The sequence below is a fragment of the Lepidochelys kempii genome, chromosome 24 (genome assembly GCF_965140285.1).
Source record: "Lepidochelys kempii isolate rLepKem1 chromosome 24, rLepKem1.hap1, whole genome shotgun sequence".
Taxonomy (NCBI): domain Eukaryota; kingdom Metazoa; phylum Chordata; order Testudines; family Cheloniidae; genus Lepidochelys; species Lepidochelys kempii.
The window spans coordinates 5,867,944-5,882,724 of NC_136403.1; the positions used below are offsets into that span (position 1 = coordinate 5,867,944).

The 14,781-nt window shown below is 46.1% G+C and overlaps 1 protein-coding gene across 1 annotated transcript; it reads right to left on the reverse strand.

The window, feature by feature from the left end:
• Nucleotides 1-1,282: 1,282 nt before the first annotated feature.
• On the reverse strand, nt 1,283-14,781 carry PEX11B (peroxisomal biogenesis factor 11 beta). Its single transcript, XM_073322667.2, has 4 exons — nt 14,495-14,781; nt 6,153-6,268; nt 5,664-5,865; nt 1,283-4,204 (listed from the first exon to the last, which is right to left on the reverse strand). Exons 1-4 carry the CDS (start codon nt 14,548-14,550, stop codon nt 3,838-3,840), a joined length of 741 nt encoding a protein of 246 aa, XP_073178768.1. The 5' UTR covers nt 14,551-14,781; the 3' UTR covers nt 1,283-3,837.

Sequence of the window (14,781 nt, forward strand, 5' to 3'; positions counted from 1 at the left end):
ACCTATCCGCCAATCGTTTTTGAACCATACCCTACTTATCTGGGGATAAAGCTCGACTGCTCTGGGTCCTGTTGACAACACATTGAGAAGACACGAACTAAAATCCAGTCAAGAGTCATACCCCTTCTCAGCTTGCCGGCCACTTGTGCTCTAACCTCATGGATATCTACCCATGACTTAAGTATTGCATCTGCCAAATGCAGTGTAGCAGCTTGGAGCTCCAGTCGTCACTGTGGCCATGACCAACACTGGTGGGACCCGGACAACGTCAGTTTCCAACCTTCTGCTCTCGACTGGTATAGATCTCCCCATGACTGGGCATGAAGGCAGGGCCACCTATCAGGACAGCTTACTTCACAAGGTCATCTTAAAGCCGCCTCAAAAATGCTGGCAAAAATCAAAATGCCCCTTTGCTGAAATAGTTGAGCTTCTCAGACAGTACATCAGACGTGACTTTTCTAAGGAACAGTGGCAACAGGTGGTGAATGCCACTCCCAGTCCAGTGCCCTACTTACTGGGTATGCTCTGCCACTGACTTGCTTTGTGAATAAGTTACTTCCCTTCTCTTTGCCTCGTTTTCCTCTCTCTAGTTCTCATGAGCTCCAGTTCAGTGGCCAATCTGCTGGACCATACCGGCTTTGCAACAGAAGTGCAAAGTCTGATCATCTCTGCCAGGGGAGGACTTTTATCCATTGCTCACATAAGATCTATGAATAGCCAATGTTTTACCTTTGGAATGCACTCAGCTGTATGTATGAGGAGAGATCACTAAGACTGGGACTTTTCAAAGAGAGGACTAAGGGGGAATATGATAGAGGTCTATAAAATTATGACTGGTGTGGAGAAAGTAAACAAGGAAGTGTTATTTACTCCTCAGAACACAAGAACTAGGGATCACCAAATGAAATTAATAGGCAGCAGGTTTAAAACAAACAAAAGGAAGTACTTTTTCACACAACACACAGTCAGTCTGTGGAACTCCTTGCCAGAGGATGTTGTGAAGGCCAAGACTATAACAGGGTTCAAAAAAGAAGTAGATAAATTCATGGAGGATAGGTCCATCAAGTGCTATTAGCCAGGATGGGCAGGGATGGTGTCCCTAGCCTCTGTTTGCCAGAATCTGGGAATGGGTGACAGGGGATGGATCACTTGATGATTACCTGTTCTATTCATTCCCTCTGGGGCACCTGGCACTGGCCACTATCAGAAGACAGGATACTGGGCTAGATGGACCTTTGGTCTGGCCCAGTATGGCCATTCTTATGTCCAAACCGTGCTCCCAACTACAACCCCGCTGTAATGGCTCCAATCCTCCTTGCCCTTGTAAATTACTATGTGAATGCTGCCTCCCCCAAAATAAGCATCTGTCACAAATTAAGAGACACAAGATGACAGGAAAATAGCAGCAGCTTTGCTTTTTAATTCATTAGTTTGCAAACTGCCCTATGTTTTCTTAAACCTGAGGAAGAGCTCGGTGTAAGCACAAAAGCTTGTCTTTCACCAAAAGTTGGTCCAATAAAAGATACTACCTCTCCCACCTTGTCTCTCTTTTTAAACTATTAACAACTTAATTGTACAGTATTTACATCAAACTGACAACGTGATTGTTAGAGACACTTTGCGGCTGTCTATTGTACATTTTAAACTTCAAGGAATTTAACAATATTGCTCTAAAATGTCAAACCTTCATGTTAACCGTATAAAGAAGCTGCTGGCAGCTGGGTTTGCTAGAGGCAGAAGAGCATGTTAATAAATAGACTGAAAACAATTTAGTGAGATATTTTTACTTAGCATCACCCCCACCCATTTAACTGATTTATGTTCGCTCTACTCCCTCCTTCACCAACATTACAAAGTGTCCGGGCTACATCTAACATTATGCAATAACGCCACTTAACAGCTACGTTATTCTTATTGATATGTGATCTTCTACAGGCTCTGTACTCAGATGGAGATTAACACCTGCATACAAGGCACAGATATCCACAAAGACAACTGTACTTACATTTTACCTTGACAATTTAAAACATCTTCATTTGGCAGGCGGTGGCAGAGCTGTGACCCAACTGAAAGTCTGGAGCCCAGTTCCTCTTATAACCCCTTGCAATTTGGCTAACAAGCCATCAGTTTTCTCTTGCTATAGCTTATCATAGTTCAAGGCAGCTAAAATCAGAATTACCTGGGTGAATGAATATTTGTGTATGTACGTGCACAACCAGGGGTTTTCTTCACAAGGGCAGCAGTGATTCTGAGTCCTAATGCAGCAATAGACAGTGCTCTGGGATGCATGTAAGGAAGGGTGGGTGGATGCGGATGAGTCCTGAAGGCATGGAAGAAGAGCACTGATCGATAAGAGCATCCATGTGTACAGCCCGCGACAGGTTAAACGCAAGCGAGATCATTCTCATTACCCTACATACATAATTAACAGGGATCACCGAAGAACGTAGTGGCTTTAGATATAAATGCAGTCCTTGGTCTGAGACTACCCATTGTTGGGTGATAAAAATCTCTCTGCAGCCAGATCAGCCAACAGTCTAGAGGGCTGCATTGATGTTCTGACTTTGCACAGAGAAACAGAACTTGATAGACTCCAGTAAAATGGTAATTTCAGATCAGCACGTACTTTTATTATGAAAACAATCTCAATACAGATTTCCATTCAAAGTTAGCATTGCACCATTTGTTTTCTCCTCCTCTCCAGTTTATTAAAGTACACCAAAGAAGCCATTAAAAAAACAGCTGGGTGAGCATTTGGCTAGCTGGGTGAACAGGAGGGTAGGTCTGTGTCATTCCTACTTTACAGACGGGGAAGTGAGGCACAGAGACATGAAGGTCCACAGTCATTCAGGGCACAAGAAAAAAAAAACAGAGCCAGGAGTCCTCAGTCCTGTCCCTGTGCTGAGATTACACCCCATCTTACGGTCTCTATGCATTGCTGCAAATTGGTGCGCATCATGTCAGTTTCACTTACCCGCTTTCACAGGTCACCCTGCTCCACGCCTGAACATCCCTGCGTGCTTTATAAACAATGGAAAAACAGAGCAAGGCTGAAACAAATAGGAGAGGCAGGAGGAGAGACTGAATATTGCTGTTTACCTTCGTTTTACTAGCATCAAACCTAACCTAATGTTGCTGCCAGGGCAGCAGGAAAATCCACGGTTTCCAGGCACGGCGGAGGTGTCGGAACTGGGGACGGCATCCAAAGGAAACGGCTGGGAATGCTGCAGCCTGCACTCCACCAGCACACATTAGGACATACCATGTCATCACTGTTAAGTGCCACTACTCAGCAAGCTTCCCCGGCATCTTTCAAAGTTATCTGGCATGCCTAATAAACCGGGGCTTAGCAATTCGCCTCAGGAGTCTCTAGCCATGAACTCCAGGCACTTGTTACTCACAATACTTCAAGTGTTATATTTAAAAAAGGACTTCCACGTGAAAGGTGCCAGATGGACCAGCCGCAGAGACCGAAGTCCACTCTGTATCCATAGACCAGGTAGAACATGGGCAACAGCAACAAAGGCCTCCCTACTCGCTACCTCCTGGCTTTACAGATGGGGAAACTGAGGCACGGAACTCCTGTAGGGACAAGAGGGGAGCTCAGTCTCCATGGTTCATCCAATCCCTGGCTAAGGCCGTGAATTAGTATCAATTCTGGTGACAGACCGTGAACGCTTGTTCTATCACAGGATCGAGCCCCCACCCCCAAAATTCAGTGTGTACCAGCCACTGGATGGTAGCAACCTTGGGCCCCTAACATCCTGAGCTGGCCTTGAACCAGCAACATAGAGGCAAAGGCTCCACATCTCTCTACCAACCAGCAAGTCCTCCCTATTAAGGTTTAAGTTTGAGCCAGGGGTGAACGATGGTGAGGATAGAGAGGATGGAGGAGGTAAGGCCGCACAGCCCCACAAAGCCCGGGCTGGTCTTGTACAGCCCCAGCTTGTCCAGCGGGATGAAGATATCGCAGGCATTTTTCACCACGTCCACAAGCAGAGGGGGGTTGCTCCTCAGCACGTGCACAAGAAGGTGCAGCTGGACTTTCAGCCTCAGCACCAACTGCTGGAGACTGCTGTCTGCTCGGAGCACGTGCCTGGTCTCGCTGCCCTTCGGACGCTTCCCGCATGCCTCCCGCTCCATCAGGAGCCGGATCTCATAGGCGTCCCTGCTCAGGTTCAGGATCAGCGCAAAGAAGTAATATCTGACAGGCAGAAGGGGGAAGGAGAGAGGGTTTATCAGCCAATATTTACTGTCCACTAAAGGGACAAAACTCCCACGGACTCCAACAAGAGCGGGTGACCCCCTAAGGCTATGTTACTGCAGCTGATGGGGGGGGCGACTGCAGCACATGCAGACATACCTGAGCTAGTTTTAACAGAGCTGGATCAAGGACCAATCGCCATGAAGCAGCAGCAGCAAGGGCGGTGATCGCTCGAGCACATGGCGAGCCTGTGCCGCTGCCCACGTCACCATCAGAACCTGACCTGGCTCTAGCCAAGCTACCTTGGGCCGGTGTGCACGTGCTCCAATCACACCTCCCGACGGCAGCTTGGACAGAACCGAAGCATCTTCATCAGAATATAAACGTAGAAGGACGTGTTATTCAGCGGCCGGTCTACAGGCTGAGACAACTGAGTTCTATTCCCATCTCCTAGCAGGACGTGGGACTGAAGGCTAAAGCTGTGGATTGGGTTTGACTGGAATGACCGTGGACGAATCCGTCATCTCTCTTGTGCTTTGCTTTAGCCAGCCATTGGACGGATGCAACACACCCTACCTCCTGAAAGGGGCAGGAGGCTTCATGTCTGTCAAGAGCTTTGGGATCTCTGGACAGATGCTAGGGAAGTGTTACTAGAATCCCTTCTGAGGATCAGCTGCGTGACAGGGCAGGTCACCTTATTAGAAGGCAACATGGCCAAGGCAGATTCTCCCCCCTCCCAGACATTCATGTGCACCCAGCCCAACATGTGGGGTGTTAAACTGACCTCACTGACCCTGCATGGATGTCAGAAGCAGCACGGTTCACTGCACAGGATGCAGCACCAGATCCCAGTTCTATTCCCAGCGCTGCTGTAACCTTGTTGTGTGCCTGGGACAGTGCGGGGGAAGGGTGAGCTGCTCTGTGGCTCAGTTTCCTCGCGTGTAAAAGCACGGATAATGATACTTACCCATTTCTGGGCAGCCCTGAGATCTGCAGACGCAATTTGCTGTGTTAAATATTATCACTGCTGCTAATAAAGAGCCTTGGCCATTTTTTCTTGCAAGCGTAGGGGTGCTAACTCCATTGCCTTATGCAAATTCAAAAGTAGGTCTTTATAGTCGACTAGCCACTTCCCAAGGAATTTCTATGGCTTTGCTTCAATGAGCTGCAGCCATAGAAATTGCTGCGAGCTATTGAACCGTTCCCATGGTCCACCCCAGAGGTGGCTGCAGTTCAGTGCTGGGCAAAGTGATTCCTGTATGTAAGGTTAGCCAGGTGCTTTGGGATGGAAAGTGACAGGGAGCAGGGAAAAGGGAAAAAGAGCCATGTTATTTCTGTAGCAACACCTGTAGTTAGCAAGATTTTGTCAGAAACTCTCCACCCCTGACACATGCACACGCATTTACCAGGCAGGATCATCCATTACCAGGAAAAGCAAATGGCATGAGCCCAGCCTCACCTGAAGGACCGCTGGCTCCACTTTTCCTGGTCCATGTGAGGGAGGAGACCTGACTTCCCCGCCCACAGGATGTTGTCACAGGCGAAGTACATGGCTCTGTTCAGGTTGCTGACGGTGATGCAGAAGCGCAAGACCACATCTGAGAGGTGAATGGCTCGCTTCGCCGACTCCAGGGCATCCGCTGAGTTCCCCAGCCGGAACACTGGAACATCAAGCAGCTTGAACGAAGAGTCAGCCAGACACTCCCTGCTGTTGGCACAACCTACTAAGCAAGTCACTGATGCCAAATGGGTCAGTGATCTGGGATAACTGACACATCCCTCCTGCCTTCCACGCCACGCTGTGGGGCCACCGGCCACCCCCATTGAGCATTGTGGCACAAAATTACAACCAAAGGTAATTAGCAGGGTAAGAAAAACTGAGTTTCTCTTGTTCAGAGACCCGGGAAGCCTCCCATTACATCCCCTCTGAGAAGAAGGTTTCACTTACGCTTGCGCCCCAAGCTCATGTGAGCCTCAAGCTGTTTGATCCTGTTGAGGAAATCAGCACTCGCTCCATTCTTCTGCAGTGTGTAGCCGAGCAAAGTGCAGGCATACTGAGCGGCTCTGAAAGAGACAATAGGAACGAGTCTAGGAACTGCACCTAGCGAGACAGGATTTGCCTTAATGGATCAGTCCAACAAGCCCAGCCTCCTGCCTCCACCAGTGGAAGATGAAACACGCTCTTCTTCCAACCCCGCTTGGCCATCTATGGAGTGCTGCCCATGGCAGGGAAGAGAGATTTCTTCCTGACCCCTGCAATGATCACCATACTGAAGTATGAGATTCAATTACCAATATTATTACTGGCCAGGAAATTCCTACAGCAGGGAGTTCCACAAGTTGGCCACAGGCTGCTTTAGAAAGTGGTCTGTAAAGCTTACCATTTCTACCCCATGCCCAGTGACTAACCAATGAGGAGAATAACTCGCTTCTCAGCTCTACGAAACTCTCTCTCTCTCACACACACACACACACACACACACACACACACACACACAGAGTCCAACTAGCTCATTTCATCTGAGGCTTGTTAGACCCTGAAGAGTTTAGGTTTAAAAATAAAAGCATAAAGGATCTGATGGCTAACTAAGTCATCCTGGGGCATTACCTCCCCCATCCCTGCCATGCAGAATGGGCATACCCTGAAATATTTAGCACTTTCCCATTGCAGCTGCACATCTTTGGATAGCATTTACACATCTTTTCAAATGACCCAACATGGGCCAGTTTCTGAACCCAGCTGATGGCACCGGTTTCAATTCTGTTAAGAAGATAGTTCCTGGAGCAAAGCAGAACTCCCTCTAGACTCAATAGCTTCCAACTTATTTTCTTTCCTAGAGGAGAGGGGTAAATTCCCTCCCCTCTCCCCTTCCTTGGTTTTCAACTTTTTCAAGTTTGGGTACCTAAGTTAGGCATCTAAATAAGACCCTGATTCAACAAGGTATTTAATGCATGGGAGTTGTTCCAGTGAAGCCAGTGTTTAAATGCCTCGCTGCATCACGTCCTAAGTGGGCTGATTTTCACTGCAGCTGAGCTCTTGCAATGCAATGATTTCCATAGCACACGTGGATTTTCAACACCTCTGGAAAGGAGGCCACTTATTTAGCGGGCTAACTAGGGATATAAAGACCTAATTTAGGAACACAGGACTAGGACCAAAAGGGACTCCTGGGTCATTGAGTCCAGTGCGTGCTATCACAGCCAACCCCCTCATCCCACCCCATTCAGAAACTGATCAAGCTCCATTTTCAAACTGCTTAGAGGTTGTTTGCCCCCACAACTCCTTCTGCGAGGCTATTCCAGAACTTTACTCTTCTGCTGGTGAGAAAGCTCATTCCCAGCCTATATTCCTGGCCAGTTTATCCCCATTTGTTCTTGTGCCGACACTGTCCTTTAGCTTAAATAGCTCTTCTTTCTTCCCGCTGTATTTAGAGAGCACAACCATATCCCCCTCTCAGCCTTGGTTTTGCTAAGCTAAAGACAAAGCCAAGCTCTTTTAGTCTTCTCTTGTAAGATTGGTTTTCCATTCTAGGGCCCAAATTACAGCTGTAACTGCTTCCCAAAGAGAGAATTATTATTATTTTTAGTCATTTCACAGTGGAACCTGGGGATCCAGATCAGGACCCCATTATGCTAGCCCCTATATTATTATTATTATTAATTATCTGTATTACCCTTACATTAACAAGCTAAACATTTTGCATGAGCATTTGCTAAACATTTCCTGGGTACTATCATGGGTACTTTAAGGCTTTTATATGTTCTTCCCCTACCCTTCTGGAAAGGGTACACAGAAATCAGAAAACAAATCATATGCCTTGACTTTTGGTATGTGGAAAAAATAGGAGATTCTTAGCAAACTTCAGAGCATGTGACTTCTTAATAAACAGCTCCCTGTTTGACCATCTGGCTTGGTATGAAATTGCAGATCTGACACTTTCATCTCAGCGTAAAGCCAAATACTTTTAACCTAACAGAGATAAAACTGTTTTTAAATTAAAAAAAAAAATCAAAGTAGGTTCTGAGACGCACTGTAGACGCTGATAAAAATCTCAGCAGACTTCTACAGATTGTCTCCTCATAAAACGTTTGGCTAGAAAACGTTACCTCCCCCAGCCTACCTTTAAAACATTACTGTCTGATCTTGAACTGCTCTTTCAAATGAATTTAGTCCTCCCAGAATGCGTCACATCGATATCCATGATTTGATCTGCTGTTTATCCCCAGAAAAGGGACAGCCTAGTCAGCTTTCTCCCGCCAACGAGCTTCAATTCCACCCTGGGCAACAGTGTCTAGTCTCCATAACCAATGCAGTCCCCAGCCTCTCTGCTGAGAAGGGGGCCCAATTAGTGCCAGTTGTGGTCATGATTTGTCACTCCTAAGATGATCCTTGGAAGAGCCCAAACCCAGCCCTGTTCAGCAGGAAGGAATGCAGCTGCAACAGGTTTAAGGGAGCAAACCTAAACTGGGTTTGGGAGAGAAAATGAGAGGATTGCACCCTCACCCCCCATCTTGTGACAATGAGGTTTTTCCTGTTCAAATCATGTAATTCCAAGGGATTGCTAAGGAAGAGGAACCAGATGAGGCTGGAGTTGGAGCGGGGGGGTGGGGGGGAGACAGAGCAATTGGAAACACTTCAAGCAGATAAACATCATCTGAATAAAAGCAAGCAAAGCTAGGAAAAATATGTAACATGCCTGCTGATCATGCTTGCGTTAGACAGGGAAAAGAAGTGTATGTTCATGGAGAATTCAAGGGAGGAAGACAAAACATTACGGAAGCAATTCAACATTAGATCAAACTGAAATGAATGAATGTGTCTCACAAATAATGGCCCCATTTGTGAGTACAGGAACCAGGTTTGATACAAGGCGGCGCTTGAGCACCCCAACTCCCAGCAACTTAAATGCTGCGTGTCTCAGAATCTGGCCCAAACCTGCAAAGACCAAGAACCCATGTGGGTCATGGAAACAGGACATCACTCTTTGTGGAAGGGCAGGATCGAGGCATGTTTGCAGAGGGAGGAGTGACCAGTGTTGCGAACTCTCGAGATTGTTTTGCCAGCCTCACGGTTTTTGCTATTTTCCTTCAAGTTCCAGCTCCAGGAGTCTTGGAATTACGGGAGAATCTCATCTTAAAATGTAAAATAAAAAGGAAGTTTCTAGCTCTAAAGGCTCAGAAAACTAGACAGCAAATACAAAGAACCAAGTTCTCTCCCTTAAATATCATGATTTCTATGACAATTTCATAATTTTGCAGGGACCAGACTCGTCATTTTTCAGCACTGTGGTTAGCATTACTGAAGACACTTCCTACTAAGATGTAGTCTACACTTTGACTGTGAGAACACCTGCCTTAGATTATTAAAACAAGACAACAAAAGTCACTTCATGTTAGATTTCTCCACTACCCCATTCTTCCATCACACCCCCTTTATCTGCTTCTTCCACAGCTGCATCTTGTCACAACCCTTGACTGTGCTCTCTGCAGCAGGGACTGTCTTTACTTGTTTGTCTAGCACCCATCACAATGGAGCCCTGGTCTTAGAGTGGGGCATTTAAGGGCTGTGTGACACAAATAAGAAGTTTATTGGACAGTGAAACTAGTTTAACCTGTTCCACTGTGTTCCTCGTGAGCTAGCTCATTGTTCCTGTGTTGAGCACCCTATGTTGCAGCCTAGCTCAAACTGTCCAAGTTAGGAGTGGACACTTTATATACCACTGAGACCTGGTGTGGTTCAGTGGATAAAGTCCTGGGCTGGAAGCCAAAAGACCTGGGTTTTATTCCCAGCTTTTCCACTGACTCTGGGCAAACCACTTCCCGTCTCCTGCTCATTTCCCCTCCCACTCTGTGTCTTGTCTGCACGCACAACGCTTGGCACTATGGAGTCCGGATCTTGGTGGGGGCTTGTAGGTACTACTCTAAAAGAAATAAATATTACTACCACCATCACTGGAAAGTTAAGAATCCCAGCTCTCCAGAAGAATACATCACTTTTAGACCCAATGGTTCATAATATATCATACCTTTAAATCTGTCAGTGTCTCCTGAGTCTAGCAGTGATTTGTTACCCCAGCTCTGGGACCAAACAAAGCAAATCAGGAATTATTTTGGGGAAGTTCTAAGGCCTGTATTATACAGGAGGTCAGATGAAATTATAACAGTGGTCCCTTCTGGCCTTGGAAACTATGAAATCCTGAAATCGATGAAATCAGAAATTTTAGGTTCTTGAACATCTGCTTCGTGCAGGAGTAACCTGCTTCTAGAAGAAAAGGAGTACTTGTGGCACCTTAGAGACTAACCAATTTATTAGAGCATAAGCTTTCGTGAGCTACAGCTCACTTCATCAGATGCATATCGTGGAAACTGCAGCAGACTTTATATATACACAGAGAATATGAACCAATACCTCCTCCCACCCCACTGTAAATTGGTTAGTCTCTAAGGTGCCACAAGTACTCCTTTTCTTTTTGCGAATACAGACTAACACGGCTGTTACTCTGAAACCTGCTTCTAGAAGGTATTTCCAATCGCGATCATGTGGCGCTGAAAACTCTGATGTCAGATCCTGCGCATCCCAGAAGCTGCCCATTAACTTCATAGCAAAGGGACAACAAGCGTTTCAATGCCTTGGTCTTAAGGGTTTATTAGTCATTTGTTCAGAGGGGATTATCAAACTGTCTTCTTCATGGTTTTCATTCCCACCCAGCAGTCAAAACAAATAATCTTTTTAAGATACTAGTTTGCACTAGCTAATTCTTTTCTTTTAAGAGCACCTTTCTATCCACCAATCCCAAAGCACTTTACAATAAAGCATTACAACATCCTGATAGGTATTATCCCTATTTTACAAAAGGGAAAACTGAGGCACAACACAGTTAAGAAACTATACAAGAAATCACGGGTGCCAGAAATAAACCCAGGAGCCCTGGCACCCAGTCCTCAGTTCTAACTACTAGCCAACATTCCCTTATGGAGCTGTGAACAGAAATCAGGTGTCCTAATTCCCCATTCTATACTAATATTTATTAGACCACAAACACACTTTCCCCCAAAATGCCCATGCATGGCTTTTTCCTAATCTAGAGGCTTTTCTGACACAAACTGGAGTCCATCAAACTGTCTCTGTTCGATTTAGACAGAGAGGTTAGGCTTGTTTTTTCTCTTTGGTTGCCTAAGAAGTTTTCCATTGTTTATTGGGAGACTAAACTAGTCACAGAATTGGTGCTATTAATAACGTAAGAAAAGAATTTGTTTAAAACTACATAATTATCTTGACAGCAGTTCCCCTACAGGGGTCTGATCCAGCACACACTGCTTTTTCTAGTGACTAACGGGGAACTTTGTTGAGTATTTTTCAAACTGTAATAAATATTATTTATTATTTGCAATGCAGTAGCACCTAGGAGCTCCAACCATCGACATTGATCCCAGGCTGCTAGTCATGTACAAACACAGAACAAAAAGACAGACTCTGCCCCAAATGCATCATAAAGCTTCACCCTCCTTTGATTCGCCACAGAATACAAGTAAAAACAAGCTACCAAGAAAACAAATTCATAAGAAGAATCTTTTAAACGTTTCTCATTTCTGGCTGGCTGAAAAAACCTACATATGCCCAAACTTGCCTGCTCCATTGGGGAAAAAATGCTTATTAATGACCAGAATTTAAATCTAACCCCACAATGATTATGGAAACTTTTTTTTAAAAAATGGAAGCCCAGCTTTTCCAGAACATAGGGAAAAGCATGACTAGTGAATTGATTTCACAAGCAAAGAAATCCTCTATGCTGTCAACCTCTCTCTAGGCTGGGACGAGGGTTTTCAAGGGGATATGCAAGACCAATGCCGCTTCCAGGCAGGAAAACACTAGCTTCTCGCTGCTTACCTACAGGGCTTGCTATACCCCGGCCTTCTCTATTTATTGCTTAACCAGTTCATTGCAAGGTAATTCCAGCTCCACAGAAAAACAACATGACATTACAGAAGAATAGGATTTTTTGGCCTGTATAGGAGGGGAAATCTAACAGAGGTGCATTATATATAATAACTATTGCCCAGCAAAGGTATTTTGCAGGATTACAAGACCAAAGAGCCACTGAAAATTTAAAAGCAACACGTTTAAAATAGATAAACAGAAATATACATGGCATAAAAAAAGATCAACTAGTGGAACTTGATACTGTAGGGAAGTGTTTCTCAACAGAAGAGAGATGAAAGACAATCAGGGAGATGGCGAGGCACTGAAAGTGTTATTACAGTCTAAAGCAAAGCAAATCTCATTCCCCCACTCCCCTCCTCTTCAAGGCCAAATATTCTCTGTCAGCCTCTTAACACACACACACACACACACATCAATTACACAGATGTAACACCGTTATCACGGATACATTTCTTACTCTTATTTTTATTGTCAATATAAAGGGATTTCAAGGGGTCGCCAGCCTGAATAGGTTTAGAAACACTCCTGTAGGTTTGGTGGTTTTGTTGCTTTTTCCCCCCACCAGACAAATAGCTTAAGTCTCTTTTTTAAAATATTAGGTGCCGATCTCAAAGATTTGTAGCTATAATAAAATTTCATCTATTGAGTCTCATTCTTCAGGGTATGAGCTAGGAGTCAAGAAGGAAAGACTTTCCCACAAGCCCAGAGGATAATCTGGCACATGACCATTCCCTGGGACATAAACCATAAGATGCCATGGGCATTGGGGAAACCAGACTTAGGCCTGGTCAACACATAGGTTGTTTACCAGTATAACTGTTGGTTAGAAGTGTAGTTTTTAACAGAAAGTTATATCAGGACAATCCCCAGAGTGGATGCAGTTACACCGTTTTAAAGGTGCCTTAGGCTAGTATAGCTTATTTCCCTTCCCATAAGCTATACTGGTGTAACTGTGCCCACGCTACAGTGGTTGTACGTGTTTACCATACTAGGACAGTTAAAGTGGTAACAACTTTTTGTGCAGATAAGCCCTTAGATGGGACTATTGGTCTGGCCAAATTCCCAAGACACCCGTTGATTATCATACAAGTTTGCCTCTGTCCTGCACAAACCTCAGCCCTGAAAATCCATGAAAATCACAAGGATTGGGGAAAGAAGGGAGAGGCCAAGCGTTCTTCTGGTGAGCCAACAAAAACAGCAAGTGATTAGGATTCCACAGGGACCGATGCCTTGTCTAGGCTAGAAAGGGTTTGTTGTATAGCTATACCGGCTAAGCTTCCTACTAGAGATATAACTTATACTGGCAAAAAAGATCATTTGCTGGTACTGTATAGCTTATACTAGTTTCCTGAATGAAGCAGGCTGTACTGACAAAGGGAACGTCTATGCAGCTTGCAACAGAGAGCTTCCCAGCCCAGATCAACAGACTCAAGCTTGAGGAGTTCACGCCAGCATCCTCAAAATTGCTGTACAGACAGCATTTTGAAGTTGCAGCTCAGGCTGGAGCATGGGCTCGGAAGCCCACCCTCACCCCTCGGGTTCAGAGCCTGGGATGCAACTAACAAAGCATGGTCTACACAACTTTTTCAGAGTGCTAGCACACAAAGGTAACCTCAAGTCTGTTGATCCAGGCTGGGGGAGGCTCGCTGCTGCAGGCTGCATAGACATACCCAAAAGGACTTTTTTGCCACTGTAACTAAATCTACACAAACAACAAGGGGTCCGGTGGCACCTTAAAGACTAACAGATTTATTTGGGCATAAGCTTTTGTGCGTAAAAATCCAGTTCTTCAGATGCATGGAGTGAAAATTACAGATGGAGGCATATGTCAGTACATAATGCCTGCAGCTGTAATTTTCACTCCATGCATCTGAAGAAGTGGGTTTTTACCCACGAAAGCTTATGCCCAAATAAATCTGTTAGTCTTTAAGGTGCCACCGGACTCCTTGCTGTTTTTGTGGATACAGACTAACAGAGCTACCCCTGGCTACTTAAATCTACACAGAGGCTTTTGCTGGCATAGCTAGTGGGTTCAGGGTGTGATTCCCCCCCACACTCCTGATACCGGTACGCCAGCAAAACTTTGACCTGCAGACCAGGTCTAACTCTCGTGGCGCATTTGCTGCAACATGTCACTGTTCTGACACTAATGTCACAATGGCATTTCACAGGGCCTGTCGATTGAATGCAGGCACCACTCCCGGGAGGATCCCACAAAGCCAGGATTCACCCCAGGGTCACCGCAATCCCTTCCCTCTGGCGCAGGTCCGACCCCGCTACTCACCGGCAACCCTTGGCTTGTTAGGCCCCAGACTTCCCCCACACATTTTGAGGGGCTGATACCGCACCTGAAAACCCGCTCCTTGGCTTGGCTCTGGGCACTGAACTGCACCCAGAAATCCATGGTGCTGGTGGCCCTCCTCCAGGCACAGCCAGGCCCGAGGTCTTCGGGGCTTCCTAGGGGAGCTCCTCTCTCCCTCCTCCCCTGGGCCTCCCGGTGCAGCTCCGCCGGGGGGGGGGGCTCTGCCTGCGGGGGGGGGGGCTCCGCCTTGGGCCTCCCGGTGCAGCTCCGCCGGGGGGGGGGCTCTGTCTGCGGGGGGGGGGGGGCTCCGCCTTGGGCCTCCCGGTGCAGCTC